Consider the following 26390-nt stretch of genomic DNA (forward strand, 5'->3'; position numbering starts at 1 on the left):
AGATCTTTTGAAAAACTAAAAAAATATATTTGAACAGATAACGCCACACTAAATAAAGAATTTTATTAGAAAGTATATTACAGCTTTACATTACACAAGTCACAGTTGACAAAAACGAAAACAGTGATCATAAAAATCCGTTTAGTCAACTGTGACAAAAGTGTTTTATAGAAAACTATTATACTTTGTATTTAATTTTTTTATCTAGTGTGGCATAATCTGTTAAAACATTATTTTTTAGCCCCCAACCCGAGAGATGTTATTAGTTTGACCTCTAAATCTGTCTGTCTGTCTGTGTTGTACGTGGCACCGTAGCTCATCAACGGGTGAACCGATCTGGATGCGGTTTTTTTTTATTTGATAGCTATTTTTTTATACTGTGGTTATGTTTGCTCTAAATCGGTTCAGCTATTTCAAGTGCTAGGGGAATAAATATTGAAAGTCGGGGATTTTTTAATTTGTCTAACAAAATAAATTTATTATATTTTTAACTAAGAATTAAAAGACGGCGCTAGTGTGCGGGAACATATGGAAATAAGCAAACGTTTAGGTCCCATGAACATACAAAATCTGGTCCGTTTAATAAACAACAGTTCAGTAAATAATTACATTTGAAATGCATTGGAAATATTAATATTAAATCACATTTTCGTGGCGCTTCGAGCAATACAAATTTCAATACTATTTGTAACAATACATTACCCACAAAATTAAATTATTCAATGCATATTGTGTTAGCTAATTTTATAATTTAAAATATAAAACTGTGTTTCTTAATATTTCTTTGTTTTTATTCAGAAATCAGTATAGTTTATAGAGGAAAATTATTATATGTACTCACTGTACATTATACGGCAGATATATCGACCGTATATAATATTCGAACAAAATGTGGAATACCTATATAACAACAGCTATCAAATATAATTAAAAAGAATATGTAATTTAACACTTTGACTGGTATCTATCTATAAAATTTCACAGTTATTAATTCAATCCATAATTGCGATGAATTATATTCATTACACATGATTGATTTACACGCAAGTTAAACGTATATTAATTTAACTAAAATACATAAATATGGTCAATAAAGTAGACATTTTATACATCGATACACTTATGTGATTGACAGGATCGATATTGTCAATAATCCTATGGATATTTCATTTGTCGTCAAACTATCGACAATCTCTCGATAATGGCCTATTATTTAAAGTTTCGTACCTCAGAAGGAAAAATGGTACCCTTATAAAATCACTCGTGCGCCTGTCGGAGAAAGATGCACGAAAAAGGAAATATAATCGTAAGGTAGCGTATATAATCTTGATTACATACGGCATATAATAATGACGTATATAATCTTGATTATATACAACACATTAGAATTTAAGCGTATCAAGCATGCCAAACAGAGTAGAATGGAAAATATTCCATCGACAAGAATCTCGTTCTTAAATTTATTGATGTTGATAATGAAGGGTGACAATGTGGGGAGACTCTCTACACGAGTTCGAATCGCACTAGATCGATATAATTTCTGATTTTTTTATCTATGTGGCCTTTCCAAATATTAACCTGTTAACAAAAGTAGTATAAACAAATAAATAACCATCACAACTACATCCCAAATCTTGTCATTTTGTTTTGTAAGTGCCGCCATTTGCACATACACAAAACAAAGTTTATTGCGTGAGATCCTCACAATATGTTACATAAAAGAGCCCTCTGGTATGAACATTTACATTTGAATTGGAAATTTGGGAAATAGTTGAATGTAACATGTGAAACACTTGATACTGTTAGCCAAAATTAGGATTATAAAATAAAAAAAATAAAAATTGTTTTTGCGTTTAAAGATTACAATATGTTTGGTATATGACGGGTCAGATTTCTACCAACTTTGTTTCTACTATAACGGTAAGCGGTATGTTATATGCGAATAGACTAGCTGTCCCACTTCTCTCTCTTTCTCTCTCTCTAACTGTCCCACTTCATTAACCATAAAAGACCTCTTAAAGACTTCAATTTTCTATACCTTACCATGAAGGACCTCTAAAAAGCTAACGATAAAGCAATAAAACTGGCCACGCACTGGTCTCACATTACATAAACAGCCATAACTCTTGTACTCGAAATGACTTAATGTTAGCCACTGACAATTTGCTGTGCCCGTGACACACACTTGTACGGGGAAAATGATTTCCGATATCGTTGGAGAGCGTCCACATACAAAGAAGACTAGCCATATCGACTCGCCAAGAAGAAGAAGCAGAAGTCTTTCAGCATTTAGATTTCTAAAATATAATATTTAGATTATATTAAATGTGGCCGTCTAAATCAAAAGGGACCTTATGGCAGCTGTTCGAATACAAAACAACGGCAATAATGGCGAAGTGCCGGGCGCCATAAGGTCCTTTTTAATTTGGACGGCCACAAATTTTAAAACATTTTTATAGTATTTTTTTTGGATATGCTACACCTTTTTTTTTAGACCATAAATATATATTTTTGCAAAAGATTTTTATAGTAACGGACCAAGTAACATAAATAGCATTTAATAGATAAAAACAAAATCGTATCTAGATATTAAATATCATATCCACTCTATGACATTCGTCAACGGTTATACAAATATGTACAATTTGTAATCCATCTACATTTCAGTCTGTATTGTATAATCTACCGGTATTGACATATTTCGCTATGTTGGTTCCTCACACATAGTTTGTCTGTTTTCACTGGCCAGTGTAGTTGATGACGTTAGAACTACCAGATCCTCATCGACGGTGGTCAGTTGGGAGTATTCTGTTTTCGGAAACAAAGCGTGATGGTTTTGCCGCCTTGTTTTTAGCTGTGGATAAATTTATATTGTTAATATCTAATTATGATATTTGAAACTAGCTGGTTACCGCGACTTTGTTCGCGTGGCCGAACAATTTTTGATAAGGAGTCAAAATTATTAGAGAAATTTAACTGTACAGACAGCGTCATACTCATCGCTCTTCAGACTGAAAAATGTTTACTATATTTCCTATAGGTAAGTAGTTTAGCTGAGCCATTATGATTCATTTTTATATTTCAACCAAAAATGCTCGTCAGGTTGAACAACTTTTGTTAAGGCGTCAATTCTTTATATTGCAAGATTTTCCCTCCGGTTAAAAAATTTCATATATAAACTTAGCAATGTACGTCAAGTCCCATTCACACGGACCTGTCTGAGTTCGCCCGTAGTGTGGAGCTGGCATAATATTTTACCAATCACTCTAATATGTTACCAATAAGTATGACATTGATGTTCAATATACCATTTTTCTAACGTGCAGGTATATTAAATTTATGTCAAAAACAGATTTTTCTTATAACTTTTATGATTTTGACTGGATTATTATTCTTGATTTTGACCTGATATATTGACTAACGATGTTAATAGTAACATCGTTAGGTTGGTTATAAACTTTACACAGTGAGTCCCTACCTAAGCTGACAAATAATTTCCTATTTTCCAATGAACTGCAAAAAGCCACCAAAATCTAGGTACTAAATGTAAACTTTTGTATTAATATGTATTCATAATTGTATGTTATTTCTAATATGTATTTATATCAATTTTATGTATTTTTTTTGTTATTGTTATATATATTTATGTATTTATTTATTTAGATTTTACTTTTCCTAAGTATATTTGTTTATTTTCTTACAATTTATAGTCTTCTCTGTTCATGCTGTATGTTATTACTTCTGACGAGCCTGCTACTGTATACACGTCCTCTCAACCTATCGCCGGTTGACTGTAAGAGATCCCTACATGGGATAAGTCCGCCGTTGTACAATGTATCCTTCTTGTATTATTTTTTGATTAATGTACTCATTCGTGCAATAAAGTTATTACTAACAAACAAACAAATAAACTTTATTAATAGTATTCTATTATATTATTGAATTGATACTTAATATTTAATATTATTGAATTGATAACTTTTATATATTATTAGAAAAAAAAACATTGTAAGAAACAATAATGGTAAGCCGATCTGGCATAATAGGGACCAACACTGTTCAAATGAGTTTCTTTCGGCATTTCTTCTCAGCAGTGGTCGTTCCGAAATGCCAGTAGTTTGTAGCTTGTGAGAAATAACTATAAATATAAAAATTGATGAGAAAAAGTGTCTGTGAAGGTCTAATTTCTGAATAAATGATTTGAATTTGAATTTTGAATTTGACTTCTTTAAATTATTATTGCACAGAAGTTTAAAATCAGCATTACTTATTGAAGAAGGAAACAGCGCTATGTCATAAAAGTTGAAGCCATAATTTTGTAACAACATAAATTAGCACGCCGCTTGCCAACAAAGAGAATCATTTTGCAGAACGGCCATTACTCAAATTTTGGGTGTAATTACCTAAACACAGCAAAACGCTACGATGCAGCCGAATCGCTACACGCACGCGAAGTATAACGGTTGTATTTTAACATTGAAAAATTATGAAATTCCGCAAGCAATATTATTTTTAAATTTTATGCCGTTAAGTTAAACTGATCGCTCTAGTTCTAAATTTGAACTTTTTTAAGTTTTTGTACAAAATTTGAATTCAATTTTTATTGTACACAGATCATGAGACGATAATTATGATGTTTTTCTGAAGTGTTGTGTGACTGCATTGTGTTGTATTCCAGATTCCGGAGGGTGGCAAAAGCGCCTAAAGGCTGAGCTCTAGTGCTCATTTATACGAGTACTGTGCTAACTAAAACTAAATTTCCGACAACAAATAGAATTTCGTTTTTCATAAGTTGTGTTATTACAATTATATTCGGACAACGAATAGAATTTCGTTTTTTTTTTGTGTTATTATACAATTCTATATTTTAGGTCGCGCAGTGCCTGATCCACCTGGGGTGAACTGAACCAATAGATTCTTAGTTAACACAGCACTGTCGATTCCGAGAGAAAAGTATTAAATATTTGGACAAATATGTTTGCGTCCTGTATAGTCATTTTGGACAACAAATAAAGAGCGCGTGACAAAATCTGACGTTGCAGAAGCCTACGTTGTGGGCATTCAGCATGATATACCATAAAAATATAACAATCTGATGTGTTCAAAAATCAATGTGATGTGTTCGTGGATGGATGGAAGATGCTTGTCAGGAATTGTTTGCAGTTTTGTGAGATTGACGAATGTGAGTCAACAACATGTTTAGAATGATAATATTGTGTTTTTCTAAGAATTTTTTGTAAGTACCTATTTTTTCTTACTAATACTTTAAAAGGATACATATTGTGTACCGTTGTATTTAGCTAAATAAATAAATAAATAAACAATATAGAACGTACCTTAATAATAATGACAATGGCTATAACAGCCAATAAAGTAGAGCCTATACTCCATACAGTCAGCAAGTTGCGGTCTATGATACTGGAATCTTTGATAGAATCGTCAACAAAGAATGACCTAGTTATGTGTGTTCGTATGTTTTCAGCTATCCGCCGCTTGCCAGCCGACGATCCGTTAAGACAACCACCTGAAAGACATTGTAAATTTAATCGCTGAATTTCTAACATTGCATAGTTTGTGTACGAAATTTTATTTATCGCAATAAAATACCAGCAATGTATGCCGAATCTGTTTAACCGGCATAAACATCCAGTTTATAAAAAAATCAAAATTAATTATTCAACTTAGAATGATTATGCATCATGCAAAAAATTGCCATGACATGTGTACGATTTGGCTATGATTTTACAGCCACGACGTCAACCCTCGGGAATGCTATCGTTGCCTATCAGCTGTTAAAGCTTTGTGTACCTTAGTCACCTTCTACGACATCCACGGGAGGTACTATTCTAAAACGGAACCGTACGCCGCGCATTGCTCTCTCACTCACTCATACATTTAAAAATATTTACAAATCATACACAGTTTAAAAATTTATATTCGAAACCAATTTTTAGTAATACTAATTTTCAATTTTAATTGAAATTTAATTGATTGACTATGCACCAGGGCTACGCTCCCGTGGGAATTTCGGGATAAAAAGTACCCTATGTGTTATTCCAGGTTATAATTCTCTACTTGTAATTCGGTTAGAGTTAAAGTTATGCCTGAAATAGTAGCAAACATCATACACACATACATCCTCACATTCATAATATTAGTATGATAGGATAACTTAGCTGTTTGTCAGCTATGTTTTTATCAGTATGTTATAATTTTTCTTCTCTATGAGAAAAACAACCATATATCATTTAATTAATAACTATTTAGGTAATAAAATAGTAGGTAGCTAAATAAAAAAAAAATGAAACGTAATTGAGGAGACATAAACCGTTATTCATTAAATCGAATTATCATTTTACAGTAAATTTATCAATTTCGAATAGTGATATTAATTAACCGGCAACTACTGAAAATAGATTGAACCACCAAAATATCACCACATTAACACTAATTTGATTAATTTGAAGCGGTTGAGGTGTAATGATTAAAAAGCCGCCTTTGGATCGAAAGGACTTTGTCATCTGTTTGTAATGTGTGTAAATTATTTGAGTGTTGGCATCTTTTAGCGTATAAGTCTCGCAATACAATTACCCCTGGCAGGAAACCCTGCCAGTGTTTTGGGCACGTTGCTTCCCTGTGGAGTGTTGGAAGATTATTTTTATATTATGATATATATATATATATATATATATATATATATATATATATATATATATATATATATACATATTATAAAGAAATAAAATCATGCCAGCGCGCACACGATATGACTAAAGAGGTCATAATGCGCGGCGTTACAAAGTTAACGTTAAAGTCGACTGTTGGAACCTTAATAGTAGGTGGGACGAGTCAACTTTAGTTAACTATGATCAGAGAAACTCAAAGTACGACATTTCTGAACTAAATAAATGTATATGAGGTCCAGTTAACAAATACTTACCAATGTCTTTATCACAGTGACAACAATCAGTTTGATTGTAACTGGTGTACAACGATAAGCTTTCCGTACAGCACGGCAAGCATTTTTGATTCACCCTGAAAATTAAAATCATATTAAACACTAGATATCGCCCGAGGCTTCGCTCCCTTGGGAATTTTGAAATAAAATAAAGCTTAACCTTTCTAATGTTGAAATAATTTTAAAAATCGGTTCGGTAGTTTTGGAGATTACCCGTCTCAAACATACAAACTCACAAACGCTTACGTTTTTATAATAATAGTATAGATTGTTCAAACTAGATCCACTAATCGGGGCCGATTCTCAACGAATTGAAGTTTATTTTATCGATTATTTCTTTCGATGGATTTACGCAACTAATTAATTTTTCGATTGATGATTTCAATTCATTATTTCTCTTAGGAACATTAGTTCTCTTAGCAATTCTATTTATACAATTAGGTACAAATGTTACCTCTGTCGGTTATTTGCAGAACAGCAGCTTCAATTAATATAATTTGCTATAAATTTGTTTTAAAAATAAATATTTCCTTTTATTACAAAAAAAAATAAAATATGAAAATTTTTTTTTTAATATCATTATAAAAATTTATTACATAAAATAAAATGTGATCAAAACTTTCTAATCTTATAAACCTTTGTGAATAATTGGATGGAAATCAAATGCAAATTTTCAGTAATTGAATTACAAGTCAGTAATTAGGCCGTCTAGACAGCTGTAACATGGGCGCATAAAATTATTCTTTTAATTCCCCAAATGGAGACAATATCTAATAATGTACAGTCAGCAACATAACTAAGTATTCAGATCACAATAATTATGTAGTATTGTTTATTTTCAAACACTTTTCGAAAACAGTGAACTTTAGCTGATGAAAAGAAATAGTTGTTTATGTGTTAAGTAAGTAAATGTTTTTAGTTATGTCAAATATTTTTTGTTATAGCGGTAATTATTAATCTGTGAAATTTAAATTATCTAACTATCACGATTAATGAGATACAGCATGGTGACAGACACGCAGACAGACGGACAGCGAAGCCTTAGTAATAGGTCCCGTTTAACCCTTTGTACGGAACCCTTAGAATTTTTCGTCGATCGAGTCTCATCCATCAGCCGAGCGTATTAAGGTCCTTGACGCCGGCTAATGCGACATTTCGTGTAATCAAATTGCTTATTAACAGCCCAATTGGTCCATACATTAGCCGTAGACACGCTAAGATTAATGACAAATCAATATTGAGAAGGGTGCACACCATCAACTTTTCATTCCTTCTTCTTATACTTTATGTGCCCATTCATTATTTAATGTCAAATTACATAAATTAAAAAACCTGATTTATCAATGAATATAGGTAGATCTTCAATGTAACCGCGTTTGAGGGTTTCGTACTTAACTTCAAAGAAAAACTTGCTTTTAGATTTTAATTTATAAAATATTATTACGAAATGTGTTTTCTTTTTACCTATAATCAAATTTTATAAATTTTTCATCTAATTAAAAAAAAAATACAAACAACATTTTTATTTTTGTAAAATTAAATTTTTGCTACAAAGTGAAAAATACCTACGCATTTAATAATTAGTTTTTGAAATTCTGTTTGAAATCAATAAAGTTTATGTTAAAATATAATGAAATCAGCTTTGTAAAGAGTATTAATAAAGTCATCAGGTTTATTCAGATACCTATTGAATGTTCGCCGAATTAAATATTTCAATAGTTTAAATTTTCAACTATTGCGTCCGTTTCCGTGTTGAATAAATTCCCGAATGGTCCCGATCGGTACTAGCCTTTATTGGCATTAAAATCGTAATTTTGCGAGCTCAGACGTTATCGCATCTAAGCGCCTTCATTAATTTTATTTTACGTCTATTAATAAACGTATTTATAGCTATTACGTGAGCCATTTTTATTTTACAAGCCATAGCCGGAAACAAGAAAATAAAAGTATAAAATGTTATTACGTCATTTAAGTTATCACAAATGGCATTTTTGGGTTAGTGATGTGATTTAAGTTGTATTTTATATTCAAAATATATGTATTGACTTATTAATGTCTTTTATTTTTTACTAGCTTTTGCTCACAACACACACTTTTGCCCGTGGCTTCACTCGCGGTAAAGCAAATATCACTCTCCAGGTCACGGACTAATAACACACCAAAACTAACCTCAATCTAATTATCCGTTTTGTTGTAAAACTAGAACAAACATACACATTTTCGCATTTCTAATATCAGTATTTAGATCTTTTATGAATTAGTTCTGTTCTGGCAACACGTATTTACTACTTCCGCTTTTTTTTACTATACATTTAAATAACTAAAAATTAATTTCCAACATACCTATCTAATCGCAGTGGATGTGCACAAGTGACACAACTAGTTGGACCGGGTCCTGAACATGATCTGCACGAGTCATGACATGGACGGCAGGTCCTCGTTCTTGGCTCATAATACTGGGAACTAAGGCACTCCACACACAGCCCACCTTCCAACGAAAAGTGTGGTGGGCAAGACGTACACCGTTGTGGTCCTGCGCCGTGACAATCTTGGCAGTAATGATGACAGCGACGGCAACTGTCCCCCCAGGGAAAAAAGTTCTGAGGACATTCTGGTCTACACTCCCCTGCTGCCAATCTCCAACCGGGAGGACAGGAAGCACATTGATCTCTTCGAGGCCCGGTACATGTCTCACATGATAAATAACACTTCGAACACGTCCCTTCATCAGGATAATAGCCGGGCGCACAAGTCGCCCGACAAGTCCCAGATTGCAGGCGTAAGGCACCAGCACAAGACGTGCAATTCAATCTCGAAACACAAGAAGAACATGTGTGCAAACACGGCGAACATCTACCAGCGGTCTGGTAAAACCCTTGTCCACATTCAGCTACACATCTGAAAAATAACAATAATATTATTATTAAATCCCCCGTTTACCGCTCGTCAAGAAAAATCGCACGTAATAAGTGCCATTACCTCGATCCTTGCAATAACAAAGGGCTTGAACAAGATAAACAATCCCACTCATTTGGACCGCTACATTTCTCGCAAGTCGAATGGCAATTTTTACAACGACCTCCCTCGTGATACTCGCCTGGAAAGAAAAAAAAAGAATTGAGAATTTCAATAAAGCTCGTTGAGAGGAATCATTGTTTACTGAAGATTACTCACTGGTGTCGCATTTGTCATTGCCATCCGGAAGACAATTTCCTCCTTTAGTAAGAATCCATTTCTCTTTGCAAACGGAACAAACGGCATACGTGCAAATTGAACAACCGATTGGACATCTAAAACAACATAAAATGTATTATCATTTATTCAGAGCGGATGAAAAGTAGATATCATTAAGGCCACTTTACTTACGGTAAGCATTCTCTTCTTTGTGCATCTGCGTAGTACCCCACGGGACATTTAGGGATACAGCGGTTTTTAAAAGCATAAGCTCCTATTTTACATGAAACACAATCCGTGTTGCTCGGTCCATGACAAGACTCGCATGTTTCGTCGCAGGGCATGCAACCGAAATCGTCTTTTTGGAATGTGCCGGGTGGGCATGCGGCTAAACAAGATCCATTATACAGAACATAATTATGGGCGCACGAGGAGCACATATCTGCACGTTCTGAGCACATATCGCAGTGTTCCGCACAGGGATAACAAGCATTCGCATCGGGATCTTCGTAATACCCATCGGGGCATTGTTGAAGGCATACAGCTAAATCAATGACAAGTAAATGTGCCGGGGCACATGTTAGGCATGAATCTTGTCCTGCTCCGGCACACGTTTCACACGATTCATGGCAGGGCCAACACACGCCTCCTTGGTTCACAAAACTACGTGGCGGGCATCTAGATACACAAGAATTGTCCAATCGATAATGCTTACAAGCAACACATTGAGTGGGACCCTTCCCGTAGCAGCCCTGCGAATCGCATTCCGGGTCGCACAATCTCTGTACTTGCTTATCGTTCGCGTCCGCCAATACATTTTTTCGCTGCGCCGAGGGAATGTTTTTCGGATAACTTCGTCGATCGGAAATTCCAAGCTCGATCTCGTTTAGAAATTGGGAATACTCAGAAGCATCATAAACATCGTTTATGTGGTAGGATTTTTCCTGCTGATAAGAGTTGGTCTTGAAATTACCTTTATTCAAACGTAAAGGATTCGTAGCAGTGCCATAAAAAATTAACTGCCATTTTTTTAACACTCCCGGTTGTGTTACGTGATTGTTCCCGGCGTTTATTATCTGGAGCGTCCATCGGCCCTCTGCGTTTTCACCCCAAAAATGTACACTCAAAAATGGCCAGTCGTCGAAGTTGGAACTGATCGCGTCATGCGTTCTCTCGAATAAAAGGGTAGACGTAGTTCCCATTGGCGACGTAAGCAGTATTCGCAAATTACCTCTTGGGAAAAAGCTCAGTGAAATTTTACATTGAACATGTTCCAAATATCTGACCTCGTTCATTGTCCCACTGCAGCCGTTCACGTCCATATGTACAGAAATAGTGTAGCCAAAAGACGTCTCTATAGATTTATCTTCATTTATTTCTTGGGACTTACAAATATGTTGGGGCGGCGTCGTAGTCCATTGTTCCGCTAATGTGACCATTTGAGCTGCATCCATTAGTCCGTAGCCAAACTTATGACTGACTTTTCTTTTGACGCCATTAACGATCCATCCCTCTTCCTTTTCTAAAGGCTGGGATCGTGAAGTCATAACGACAAGATGTTGAATGTCTCTCCAAGTTAACGAAGGATTCGCTTCTAAAGCTAACGCACATATCCCGGCGGCTAAAGGTGCAGAGGCCGAAGTGCCAGTATGGTCGACTGTGCATATGTGATCAGGCCGTAATTGAACGTCCATGTCAACAGTGGCAACGCTTTTGTCCCTTCCTGGCGTTCCCGAACTGTAAGTCGACGCTAAAGTGGACGAGCACTCCTCCAAATACCAAGGTTTATATCCGCCTTGAGTGGCGCTCGATACTGATATCGTAAATATGCTATTAGCGTAGCCGTCGCAATTACAGGAGTCCGTGTGCCTTCCGCCGTTGCCCGACGCCCATATAAAAATAGAACCTTTGCCTCCCCTGCCATTAGTGACTCCATTTATGAAAGCCCTGAAACAAAACACTTTTTAATGAGCTGCCTCAAGCCGCAGTCGATCGCGCGCAATTAGACAATACCTTCTAGCTAAGGGGCCGGGGCCATCGACGGTTTTGCCGTCGTCCTCGGGTCCCCAGGAAGCGCTGTAGATATCAATGTGATGGGTGTTGAATCCGAGCGCTTGCGCTTCCACTGCATCGTTAACAAGGCCGTCTAGCATGCGGACGCCTCCGATGCTGGCATTGTATGCGATACCGACGCCACAATACCTATTGTAGGCGACCGCGGCGACCTCTCCCGCGCACCTGGTACCGTGTTTATTGTCCCCATTGTCCTGCGGGGTCGGGTCCGTATCGTTCCCGTTTATGTCTGTCGATGCCGCAGGGTCCTAGAATTGAGGTTTTATTCAATACAATTTCGCACCGGTGACCAATTGGATTTGCATTGGTTTATTTAATTGGATAGGCAGCGTTTGTTTTGGTAACGTTAATTGTATGTCGATGTTAATTGTATATATTAGCATTAGTAAACAATTATTAAGCTAATTGTGCCAAGCACATTTTGAAATAAATAGTAGTCATTTTTTTTATTTCATAAAAAGCTATTCGTATTTTGGGATGTTTATTAGTTCCTAAGGTTCATTAACAAAACTCGTTAAAAAGTATTTTATTCCAAGTACTTATAGTAATCATAATAATCACACAAAATTTCAAATAGACTCGAAAAATAATATCAATATATGTATATCATCAAAAGTTTTAAATATCATACAGTCAACCACATATATAATTAAATGAATATACCTCTATGTAACTATTAGAATAGTGCTTCAAAATAAAAAATATATATACCAAAGTCGGTTCAGCCATTTGGCTGCTACGATGCCACAGATAGACATACAAATACACAGACACGTTAAACGTATAACTCCACTCCATCGTCGGGGTTTAAAAGGCGTTGATATAACTGAGGATATTTTGGGACTTTGTATAGAAATAAAAAAAAATCCCTGCATTGTCACAAAACATTTAAAGATAAAGTATTAATTGTTTTTTTAAATTAAGCCTATAATATAAGTATATGAAATAAAAAATTAAAATGAAAAAAAAATCTTATTTCAAGGTGACAAAAACAATTACTTTAAAAGTTGAATGAGCCAAACACGTTATATGTTATATATAGTCGACTGTACGAAGTATCATGTAAATTTGTTTATTACAGAACAAATAAATATTTTATATGTCTACAAAACGTGCGTAACATATGGGATCACTCATCTAAAGATAACACTCGGAGCACTCACATAATTCTGTGACAGGTCGGGGTGGTTAGGCTGGATACCATCGTCTAAGATAGTTATAACAACCCCTTTACCCGTGTACCCCTTTCTCCAGGCGTACCCCACGTTCATGTCCAACCCGTCGGCTGCGCCTCCATTCTGTAACACACTTTGAAATTAATACCAATATCATCACATCGTGTGTTATTATTAACACTGGTGTCAGATTTTATTCAAGTCTGACATGAGTTTTACGACTACTTACCGCCATCTAGTGGCAGGTAGTCGCACACAATAGTGAACTAAACTGTCCATCAGGGTGCAGCTTTGCGATTCCGTAAAACTCGAAAGTCACATCACGTCACATCACTCATACTTGTCAAATATTTTTCACTTCTCCTGGCCTTGACCTTTATCTTTATTTGACATTCCGTCAGTTACTTGCGATGTGATGTGATGTGATGTGATCTTCAAGTAGTGTTGTGAACTGCCAGTCGACGTTTGAGCAGTTTGTATACATACAATACAGAGCGCTGACTCGAGTCAGGCATACAATACTCGTTTGTCAATGTGAGTCTGCTCAAAACGCTCGAGCGCCGTTTTGAGTCAGATTCAGGGCGGATACCATGAAATATAAAACACGTAGTACGTCATTGCGTCAACACATTCTCTTCTATTTTTTTACACGATGCGTACACGATATGGGAAAAAGAGACAGCATGTGGACGTTAACAACGGACTCGATGCTTATTACAATTTACATCTGTATCAATATTGTTAAATGGGGATAATTTATATTTTTTCCGATTTAAGTAATTTTTAGTTAATAAAGTAGTTCTCGCCTAAGAACAGGATCTTCACAATCACACATTACAAGGAGAGGACTCTAGAATAAAAAAAATAAAAGGTCGTTAATAATATTGCCATACTCTCTCTCTTCGCATTCGGGGCTGTGACGCCGTGATGCCCGTGGTTAGTTTAAAAAATAACCACAAAAACCCGTGCTCACCGAACGCATATCTAGCATGTGTAGTGCACAGCAAAATTGCATGGATTTTTTAAATTATGATGGTTCGATTGTAAAAGATTATTTAATCATTCTCTCTCATCCACGCGTCTCCGGTTGCATTCGGAATTGTGAAGCCACAAGCTCACTAAATATATGTGTACTGAGTATCTAGAACTGTGGGTGAAAAGTTTAAGGAAAAGGTCAGGTACCTTTTTTTATAAAATATAAATATAAATCACAGTATGCTCATTATGAAAGTAATCAAAACAAATTATAGTTATGGCAATGATTTTAAAACAAACACCTTTGTTATGCGTAAGTATATAACTAGTTAAATTCCAACAGTCACTTAGCGGTATAAAACTTAGTGGTAAGATAATATTGTTGTAAGTCACTCACTTATTAAACGTAACAATTTTCCTAAAACAAAGTTGTTACTCCGCAACTAAGTCACTAAAAGTAAAAGTAAATTTGGTGCATAGTAACTTAGGTCTTTGAAACAAATGTGCAAGAAAGTGTTTATATAGGAATATACAGGTATTTCTGTACAAAAGCCAAATTTGTTATACAAATAACATACATTTTGTAAAATAAATGGAATTGGAATGAAGGCTAAGCTTATAAGGAGCGTCCGAGGAATTGTTACCAATTTTAGTAGGGTTGGCAAAGGGGATTTGAATTAAATAAACAATTCGTTTTATTAGACTAACTATTTATACTAGCTGCGCCCCAGGGCTTCGTTTCCGTGGGAATTTCTGGATAAAAGTACACTATGTGTTACTCCAGTGTTATTTTCTATCCGTGTACCAAATTTCATAACATTCGGTCTAGTAGATAATGCGTGAAGAGGTAATAAACAAACTTACTTTTGCATTTATAATATTAGTTGGGATGGGATTCCACTACATATAATTTAAAATTCTTCAATTTTACTTGGCAGGAACGCGAAACATTGCGACATACTTTATTATTGTTAACTTCTATTTTTTTCGATTATTATTGTTTATAAATACTTCTATTACTTAAACCGTTATGAATTAATGTAATAATTTGAACAAAATGTAGAAAATATTTACAAAACAATATTACCTAACACATTCTATGTGATCAAAAAAGTCGAATAATCGATAAGACTAAATTTAATGAACAGACGACCAACACCTCAGTTATGAATATGCACGTAAAGAAAAAGAAGAATTACGATATAGGTACACAAACAATTTTACTCAGCAAATTTAATAATTTTTTTTTTTTATTATTTTTTGTGTTTTAACACTTATAAAAACTATCAAAAAAGATTTTTCTATTTTCCTATAATAAACTTCTGAACATTTAATTTTAAAATAATCAAAGTATAAATGACAAAGACGAGGGAACTAGCAGACGGCATATATTTTACAAGTACGGGAATTTACAAGTGAATGAACCCGCGCGAACAGACAGAAAATGCATTCAAGTGATCAGACTAAGCCATTCACGGTAAAATTCTGGGCAAATTTATTCAACGAAAGAATTCGCTGAACATTACTGTAGTTTCTATATACGTTATGAGATTAACATCTTTGGGAATAATTCTGTTCAACACGGAATCGACATCGATTTTCGCTTGCATGGAACGTATGAACGAAAAAGTCGCTGATACGTAAATCGTGCTTGATATCCAGAAATCTTACCCACGATTCATACAAGTTCGTAGCACGTTCAGGTCCACATACTGTCTCTTTTTCCCATATCGTGTAAAAAAAGAGAGAACGTGTGGACGCAATATCGTGCTACATGATTTATGTTTTGTGGTAGCCCCCCAGATATATAGTTAGTTTTCGTGTTGCGGACATAGACTCCTCTTGCGACATAACCGCAAAAAATCAGACAACTAAACTCCTGGCTTCGCTCGGATAAAACCATCACATTATCTAATGGTGAAAACTGAAAACCGAACATACCAAGTACCACTGTTCCTTGAACAATGGATCCGGGAATGACGGGGAGCTGGACTGCCTCATGACGTGCCTAGGGGTCCAGTGGTGGTCGCGCTTCGTCCTCCGGAGCTCCCGTTGCTGCATCACCCATCGCACCTGATGACAAAGTGGATTTATTGTAGAGAGAATAATTGTAAAAATGTTTGAAGATTTATCGATATAACCGCCATTGTATATTTTGTTTTAATTTATTTAAAATCTTTATTAATTACAATTACAAAAATTATGCTCGATTGGGACCGAATTCATTGCTGGTCTAAGACGAGATCGAGCCGCAAGACAGACCATTTTAACTATGAGTCATTTGACGAAATAAAGAATCAAACCAGTAGTAATAATAAATAAAACCGCAGCCTGACAACCGTCCCCATATTTTATAGAAATATATTGAGCCTTATGTCTTCTCGATTAAGGTTGATATTCATTTGTTGTAGTTTATGTCGATGTGTGCGTGAATTGCGCGCACGCCAGCGCTAATTTAATCATTAAGCCATGTATGGCCTTTTGCAGCTTACTGTACGTAATTTGAAACCAACAATTGGAACATAGCAAGGGTGGGTGAAATAGCAACTATGAAGTTAACTTTAACCTGCGCAGAAAAACGCAAAGTACACCGTTTTGTCTAAACGTCAGTGGCGTGCAAGTTAAAGTCACTGGTGCAGCTCACCCTTGGTGATGCAGAAAATCGAGTTTTACTATCATTGTTAACCTTGAAAGATCATCAAGCATATAGTTCTATTGATAGTATATTACTAAAGGTACTAACAAAATAACTACTTCCTTACATAATTATAAAACTACTGCATGGATTTCCATTCGGTTTTCACCAGTAAATAGTGTGATTCCTAAGGAAGGTTTCGGTTTATAATTTATTATGTTTTACCCGAGTGAACTCGGGACGGGAGGCTAGTATATAAATAAATTTGATAAATACCCAAACAAATATTATCATTGTTGCCATGTCTTATCCCAATAATGTTCCGATTCAAATCGGACAAGAGAAAACAATTGACACCACTCCATACTTATTTATTCATTACGAACCAAAATCTTCCTGAATCCGATTTCTAAGGTTGCTCTGAATAATTGAATCGAGACCAATATAGATACTAGATTATGCCATAGAATTCAACGGGGTTTATTTTGTTAAAGTTTGGTGATATTTTGTCGCCGCAATTGAAATAATATACAATAGAATGCGTCCCGGGGCTTCGCTCGTGTGGGAATTTCGGGTAAAAGGTACTCTATGTGAACACTTAGTTTAGAATATAACCTGGAATAATTCCCAGGTTATATTCTATCCGTGTATCACATTTTATAACAGTCCGTCCAGTCGATTTGGCGTGAAAGAGTAACAAACTTACACATATACATCCTCACAAACTTTTATAATATTAGTGAGTGATTTTCACGACTGTTTGAACGAGACGTGTAGCGTTTCATTAGTGTCGCATATTTTTTTTAAATATATATTTTTTTTAATTTAACATTTATACAATTTATATTGTACCAGTACTTTACTTATTTATAAAATAGGATAATTAAATTGATTACTGTGTTTGGTACAATTTAATAAACACTAATGATAGCCCGCGGCGGCGTTAAAACGCTCGTGAAATTCACCCTAGTAGGAAGTATATCTTAAGTACCATTTCTATTTCTTCTATATTAGAGTATATTCTGTATAATTTGTATATAATAAATAAATAAATAAATAAATAAATAAATAAAAAGGACAAACCACACATATTGAGCTAGCCCCAAAGTAAGTTCGAGACTTGTGTTATGGGATACTAACTCAACGATACTATATTTTATAACAAATACATATATAGATCAACATCCAAGACCCGGGCCAATCAGAAAAAGATCGCTTTCCATCATGACCCGACCGGGGATCGAACCCGGGACCTCTTGGTTCAGTGGCAAGAACATTACCACTGCGCCACCGAGGTCGTCATATAATGTTACAGATAAACCCTGAAGTGCAGTTAAATCTAGGTGCAGCCGGTCTCAGTTGGTTATACCAAGGTGTAGCCAGCTTATCTTCGGCTTAACCTCCACATGTTTGTACATATTCGCAGAGAAATTCACGCGAGCGAAGCCGCGGGCATTATAATTCAAATCAAATTAAAATATTTCTCAGAATAAAATTATTACCAATTTGTCTTAATAAGATAAGGACTAATATAAAATTACTTTTCGAGAAATATTTTAATTTGGTTTGAATTGGTATTAAAATCCAAATGGAATTAGTTTTTAATTTAATTTAGTCTATTTTAAGCTAATATTTAATATATTATTTAATATTACCAACCAAGTATACATTTTCTAATTTGACTTCTAGACGACATTAAAATTAGTTATTGTTGTAACTCTAGCAGATTCCTTATAAATAACTTACCTGAATCTGAACATTTATTTATAGATTGACTACAAGAAATTTATTTAACTATTCTAACAAGTATATTATGATAGCTTAAAAGGAGACTCCAACACCAGTTATAAGATCCTTATAATCTGTTAAAGAAAATAAATATTTTTCGATTTTGATTTTTTATTTTTTTTTTTATCATTTTGATTTTTTATTTTATTTCTTTATTTTTTTTATTATTTTGTTTTTTATTATTTTTTTTATTGTTTTTTATTTTGATTTTGGATTTTTTTAAGTAAGTTAGTTCTTAGGTTTTTTTCTAGCTGATTAGAGGATGCCAGCAAGTAGAAAAAAAACTTAAAAATTAACTTTCTTATAAAATATCAAAAATCAAAATAAAAAAAAAAAACAATAAAAAATAAAAAACAAATAAAAATAAAAAAACGTAACAAAATAAAAGTTACGTTAAGTATATGCTTAAGTATATACTAAACAGAGTAAAAACTAAATCAAAAATTTAAGCAACCTCGAGTCGGAAGTTGCTGGCATTGCAGCAGCTAAAAAACAGCTGACGGTATCCAAACGACTGAACGTACATTTTCCAAACATAGCTCTAAGGACAATCTCGATTAAATTTTCTTTCAAACAAAAACTAGATAAAAATCGGTTCAGCCATTTGGTTGCTATAAACGAGTAACTCCTTAAATAAGCTGTTATAAAATAGTTTTTTAGCTTTGAACCACTGATGTAATTAAACATTTACTTATATAGATAAATACCTATTTTGCTTGCTGTCGAGCGTGTTATTGCTAACACTGGGGTGCGATTTAATTATAGTCACCTAAAGGCATCTGACATTACTTTTACGAAGACTACTACCACCTAGTGGCAGGTAGTCATCACTAGTGAAACAAATATACTTCATCTGTGGTAGTGTGGAAGTTTCCTCACTTCTTTTTTCCCCGGAAGCAAGTGCTACAGCTAAGCTTGAGTAAGATTGGTGTACAAACTCATGTGGTACGAGTACGAGTGTGATTCGAACCTGCGACCTTTCGATCACAGGCGGGCGTTTTATCAACAGCTGATCCACCACCGTTTCAAATTCTTCTAAGTATTTAACAATTTCAACCGATGGAAATAAACGTACAAAGTATTTTTTTTTATGTTAAAATGACTATAGCAATATTGCTATAATTATTTTATCACAAAAAAGTAAGTAAATAACTTAAATAAGTTCGGAAAAATATATTTGCAATTACTTTCTTTTTTTCCTTTTATGTATATTAAACATTTTGCAACTATAAAGATAATTTGGTAAACAGTTTAATTATCTCCCATAACACATGTGTTTACTGTAAATTTGATTACTGAAATTTGATTGCATTTATAGATAAATTAATACCTATTTTGAAATCCTCATTCATGTATCTGAAATATGGTGAAAAATGATTTTCAAAACTTTTATATTACGAACTTTATGATAAAGTTTTACGAGTTATTCGTCTCACCTCTCTATACTTAGTTTGGTGATGTCACTGTAAATTTTTATGATCCCGACGAAAGCTTAAAGTGACAGTTCATTTTATGAAAATGCATTGCAAACACACTCATAAAAATGTGTGATAAAAGCGCCATTAGAATATATAAGTATTCGTGAAGATGGCATTACAGTTTGTTTGTAATGGAAAAGAAAAGAATGCAAAACTACTATATGCTATGAACATTATATTGATTAAATGAAAATCGCGCCAGTGAAATAGAAAATCCCACTAATATTATTATAATGGCGAAAGTTTATTTATTTTAAAAAATACTCACTTTTTTATGCACAGTAGCGCCATTTACTTTATAAAGCGCCATTGACTATAAGACTTTTTCACTGAATCCTTTGAAAATCTCGTACTTTCGAGACAAAAGTGGCCTATGAGTTAATCCAAGGTATCAGCTACCTCAATACCAAATTTCATAAAAATTGGCCCAATGGTTTAGTCGTTAATACATAACAGACAAACTTTCACAATTATTACCTTATAAAGATATGGATGGATATTTCATTATTTATTTATTTATTTATAATAATAATAATATAAAAATACAAATAACAATAATAATAAGCCCGCAGGGCAGCTTGGGGCGAGCTGTTGGGGAGTAGCGACCCCACGGACCTGAGTGCTCCCAGGGAAGGCCCCTGTTCCTCACCTCCGCCTTCTTTCCCCAAGGTCGAAGTGGAAACCGAGAGGTAACAGGACCCCTACCTCTGGCTTGCCTTCATCGGCCGGCCAGAGTGGAGTCGCGAGAGCTATATGCTCGAAGGGTGGAAGTGTAAAAACTCATAACGCTGGGGGTGTCTGACTGGATCACCACGATTTCGCGCCCCGCAGACTCACCTCTCTACACCCTTAGCCGCTCACGTCAATGTTGCCCCTTTGTCACCAATCACGGCGACTGATTTGAGGGGCCCATCCAGTGAGCGGCGAGTCACCACCTGCCACTGAATAGTCAGTTATCATGATTATGGCAGGTGACCGAACTCTTTGCAATAGCCCATTCTCAGTCCATCCAAATTTCATTCTATAGACCAGTACGAGTCCGCCGAGACCTGCTCATGAGCATATCATTTCATTGGTATATCCGGGAGCGGGTCTTGGCGGGAGACCTACACAACATCAAAATTCTCCAAAAGCCTCTACGTGTTGGATCCATATCCCCACGCAAGCCTCTCAAAGGACCGGACTTAGTTAGTCATTAAATAGGTACATCAATAGGTTACATGAACTAAACTTACAAGTAACATTCATTTAAGTGCTAGCATGCAACCCAATTACAGGGGACACTACTCTCAAGTAAACAGGCGAGTGTTAGTTATTAATATGATTACAATAATATTACAAGATTTAGTAACTTATGTGTACCTGTGGATCGTTTTTCAGTCTGATCTCGTAGTCGATGCTGGCATTGGGCGATCTCTTGCTAATGTGTGGGTGTGACAAGAGAAAAAAATCCTTCAGGGTGCCAATCTGTAAAGAAAAAAAAACTATTCACTGTTGGTGAATATTATCGTAAAATAAAATGTAATCCTATGTTATACTAATGTTATAAATGCGAAAGCTTGTGAGGATGTATGTGTATGTTTGTTACGTCTTTCACGCAAAATCCACTTAACGGATTGTTATAAAATTTGGTACACGGGTAGAATATGATGTGGTATTTCACATATGGTATTTTTTATCCCGAAATTCCTTTGGGAGCGAAGCCCCGGGGCGTACCTAGTATATATTATTTTAAAACATTACGGGAACAATACTCGGGTCGTTTATATTAATTTAAACATATACATAAATAAATAACCAAGACTTAGGTAAAGTAAATTTTTCAATTTGACCTGATCAGGAATCGATCAATTTGGTAAATCTATATATATTCTTTTAAGAGCATTGATTTTCTTCCTCCAAGTGTAAATAAATTAATAGATAAGAACATCTCATGTAACTAGACTGATACTATTTTTCTAGCTAGGTGATGATAATTTCATATATTACTGAGATAAATACGTTCTCCAATTATCCTCTGTCATTAAAATACATTAATTAAAATAGAATAAAAGAACAACGAAACATAACATGACTATATTTAAATTTATTAATGAATGAACGTCGAAGCGTATTCAGAACAAAAGCTTCAGAATGCATTAAAAGTACTCTAATTAATTAAAAAATATTTTAATGAAAATTCTGTTCAATCTACAAATTCATTTTAAAATGCTTTACATTCCACTCTTAGTAATGAACTTCGAATATTCCCCCTTTTAACGTTTCAAAAAGAAAAGTCAACTGTTAAAATTTTACGGTGTAGTTGTATTAAATGGCCTACATTCAGGTTTTCAAGTTGAGAATATTATTTCGTCAAAACTATGTTTCTTTATTGCCTATTTTATTTTTTCACATTGAACAAATCTCAAAACATGTTGGTACAAAAATTGTTGTCCGCATATTAGTTTTTTTTTTTTCTGCAAGCCAATGTGGAGCATAAGCTCTATGGACATAAGTCCAAAGTAAGGTTAACAAAAAAACGTAAAATTAAATTTTTGTCCTGATGAATCAAAGGTATCTATTAGATTTTTATAGGTCATTTAGGCAAGAAATACTTTTGGTCATAAATGTATAAGAAATATGTTGAAAGTGCAAAAGTATGTATTTTCTTTTGTATATTGAGATGTGTATTTTTAATTAGTTCATATATCAACAGACAAGTCGCAAGTTTCTTAGCCTCAGTTGCACCAGTAATCTTTGAGGTTAATTTTAAACCGCGCGCCGTTCGTTCGGCTTTGGTTAGATAAAACGGCGGATCTACTTTGCGTTTTTATGTGCTGGTTAAAGTTAACGACAAATTTTACTGGTGCAACTCACCCTAAGTCTACAGTCGACTGCTAAAGCGCAGGTGAATTAGAGACGAGCGTTATTGAAATGTGACAAGGTCCAATTATAAATCTCCATATAGCCTTGATCTAATAATGATCTAATAAATCTAATATAATAGAACCCTTCCACAACTGAATAGCACCATTTGGATGTGAACGACACATTTCAAAATTTGTATTTAACTGCTAGACCCTATTTACTAGACAAAATTATAATAACTACTTACGTACTATATGGCTTTGAGAATAGAAACAAAATAGTTCCTAAGGATTTCTAATTTCGAAATAAATGCTTTGTCTTTGTCATAGTACATTTTTCTCGTTACCAAATAATCATGTTATCCTGTATGTACTTTATGTAGATTTTACAAAAATATAAACAATTTCGGACGAAATGTACACGAGCGTTGTATGGTAGCCAGATTATTTTCACATATGATATTTCCCGTGTCGATATACCCTCAGGAATCAACCTCAGTCAGTGAAAATGTTTATATTGATTTATACAATCGAAAAATGCTGTACCTACGTAATTAATGAAATATTCTCAAATGAATGAAATTATTCCGAGTGCCGGCGCGAACAATAAGAACGGGGGAAAGTGGATGAAACAAAAGCCGTGCATAATTGAAAACTCACAGGCGATTCTTAATTGATATGTAAAATTGGAATGTGTAGGTTGTCTGGTCTTCAAGTCGTCAAGTAATTTCAGTGGTTGATATAATAAATAGTGAATTGCAATTTTAAGCCCATTCGGCATCATCAGAAACAATAAAATAGTCCACTTATAGTTTTATTATTATATTATATACACATTAGGGTGAATTTCGAGCGTTTTGAACGCCGCCGCGGGCTGTCATTAGTGTTTATTAAATTGTACCATACACAGTAATTGATTTAATTATCCTATTGTATAAATAAGTTGAGTACTGGTACAATGTTAATTTTATAAATATTTCATTTTAAAATATATATTCTTTTTTTCAAAAAAAGTGCGATACTAATGAAACTTTACACGCCGCGTTCAAACGGTCGTGAAATTCACCTATTGACTGATAATTGAAATTGAACCTGTGGTGTCGCAATATTTGAGATCTTCCGCCTGTGATCGAAAGGCATCCAGGTTTGAATCCCATTCGCGCTATATTATTTTGTATACCAATCTGACTCATGTATAGTAGTTTTCATAGAGCACCAATTGCCTCCAGTGAAAGAAAACTTCGTGTGGAAACCTGTACATTTGTGGTCAGTTTAGTTCACCAGTGTGTATCCGATTACCTGCCACTAAATGGTGGGTTTAAGTGGTGGGTCATAGTCCAAACTCCTTATCCATTCATAAGGAAGGTCAGTGTCCCAGTAGTGGGGACGTTTAAATGTCTGTTGATATGAATAAAAAAATACAACAACAAAAAAAATCCTAAGATCACTACATCTCCATAATTTGAGAAAATATGGGCCCAATGGAATTGCAACCAGTAAAATACAGTATTACAACCCAAATGAAACTTGGAGGGACGGAATTTGGGCCAAAAACTTCTAACCGAATAGACTTAACTTACGACACGGACGCCATCTGTTGGCCCCCAAGATAACTACAGTTTAGTGGGAAATTCAAATGAAATGTTCAATATCTCTTTTCCTTCTAAATTATTTTTGTATTCATTCAGATGAGAGGTGCGTGTATTGAATTTTGAAAGCATGCCTTTTCCTCGTGTAGAGTTTAAATATAAATAAATAAATATATTAGGACAAACCACACAGATTGAGCTAGCCCCAAAGTAAGTTCGAAACTTGTGTTATGGGATGCTAACTCAACGGTACTATATTTTATAACGAATACATATATAGATAAACATCCAAGACCCGGGCCAATCAGAAAAAGATCGTTTTCCATCATGACCCGACCGGGTATCGAACCCGGGACCTCTCGGTTCAGTGGCAAGAACTTTACCACTGCGCCACCGAGGTCGTCAAAAGTTTATTAAGTTATTATATTTTAATTATATATTATGAGAAGGAATAATCGTTATATAGACGTCTTTTGTTACTACGTTTTTAAAGGATCTACCACTTTTATAAGTTACACCGATGTGCCTGCGCAGAAGTCTAATTTTTGTACGGCGCGAAAATATTTTAGCTAATCAAAGCGCGCCATGTTTACCCGCGAACAGAGCTGTCCGCTATTGGGTGACGCGTACGCGCCATGTCTGGTGTCCGCGCCGTCGCGTCGTACGCACGAATCATTGATGTTTTTTTATTTTAAGACTTATGTCATAGTAATATGGTCGTTATTTTATTGAGTTTGTATTCGGTTTGATTCGGCGGTAGGACGCGCTATTCTGCGCCGTCGAATATTGCCGATGTAACTTATAAACGTGGTAGTACTGTAAATGAATGAAAGCCATGCACAGTCGCGCTCCGCCATGTTGACATCCGTCGACAACGCAGAAATTGTATGAAGTTCCGACGTATGTCGACGCACAATAGTGTCCAAATCTATACAAAACAACGGAAACATGAAGTACTGTGTCATAGTAACGGAGCATACTACGACTGAGCAATGAGGCATGATTCTGATAAGCTTTTATTCCATGGCTTAAAAAAAAACGTAAATAATATTTTTTTAAGCCATAATTTACATTTACGTAAATTTTTTTTTTGCTTAAAAAAAATTACGTACCTAAATGTATTTTTTTAAAGCCTAATATATATATATAAATATATATATATATATATATATATATATATATATATATATATATATATATATATATATATATATATATATATATATATATATATATATATATATATATATATATATATATATATATATATATATATATATATATATATATATATATATATATATTTATATATATATATTATATATATATATATATATATATATATATATATATATATATATATATATATATATATATAACAAAAAAATACAACAACAAAAAAAAATCCTAAGTTCACTACATATCCATTCAATCATACAATTAATTCCATGAATTTTGTGCTGAGAAGAAATGCCGAATGAAACTAATTTAAACGATGTTAGTCCCAAATTAGTGTTTTTAGGGTCCCGTAGCCACATAACCCTTATAAATTCGTTTCATTCATTTATACGGCTCTACCCAGTGATCAATTCTGTCTCTCATCTTCGCGTGTTGCATTCTGAGCTGTGACAACCCAAAGCTCACGGCTAGCGTAAAAAAAAAATCCATTTAATTTTGACTATTTTGGCTATGACTTTAC

General features: G+C 34.4%; 1 protein-coding gene across 1 annotated transcript in view; it reads right to left on the bottom strand.

Moving 5' to 3' along the window:
* Nucleotides 1-2300: 2300 nt before the first annotated feature.
* LOC128675987 (furin-like protease 2) overlaps nucleotides 2301-26390 on the bottom strand; it is a 36833-nt gene continuing 12743 nt past the window's right edge. The window contains exons 2-12 of the mRNA XM_053755862.1: nucleotides 21619-21723; nucleotides 16297-16428; nucleotides 13369-13503; nucleotides 12146-12453; nucleotides 10325-12079; nucleotides 10133-10248; nucleotides 9938-10055; nucleotides 9302-9856; nucleotides 6941-7035; nucleotides 5337-5524; nucleotides 2301-2854 (exon numbers count right to left, since the gene is read on the bottom strand). Coding sequence (XP_053611837.1) covers nucleotides 2705-2854; nucleotides 5337-5524; nucleotides 6941-7035; nucleotides 9302-9856; nucleotides 9938-10055; nucleotides 10133-10248; nucleotides 10325-12079; nucleotides 12146-12453; nucleotides 13369-13503; nucleotides 16297-16428; nucleotides 21619-21723 — 3657 coding nt within the window. The 3' untranslated portion in view covers nucleotides 2301-2704. The remainder of the gene's footprint in view (nucleotides 2855-5336; nucleotides 5525-6940; nucleotides 7036-9301; nucleotides 9857-9937; nucleotides 10056-10132; nucleotides 10249-10324; nucleotides 12080-12145; nucleotides 12454-13368; nucleotides 13504-16296; nucleotides 16429-21618; nucleotides 21724-26390) is intronic.

This window comes from Plodia interpunctella, chromosome 15 (assembly GCF_027563975.2).
Source record: "Plodia interpunctella isolate USDA-ARS_2022_Savannah chromosome 15, ilPloInte3.2, whole genome shotgun sequence".
NCBI classification, from domain to species: Eukaryota; Metazoa; Arthropoda; class Insecta; order Lepidoptera; family Pyralidae; genus Plodia; species Plodia interpunctella.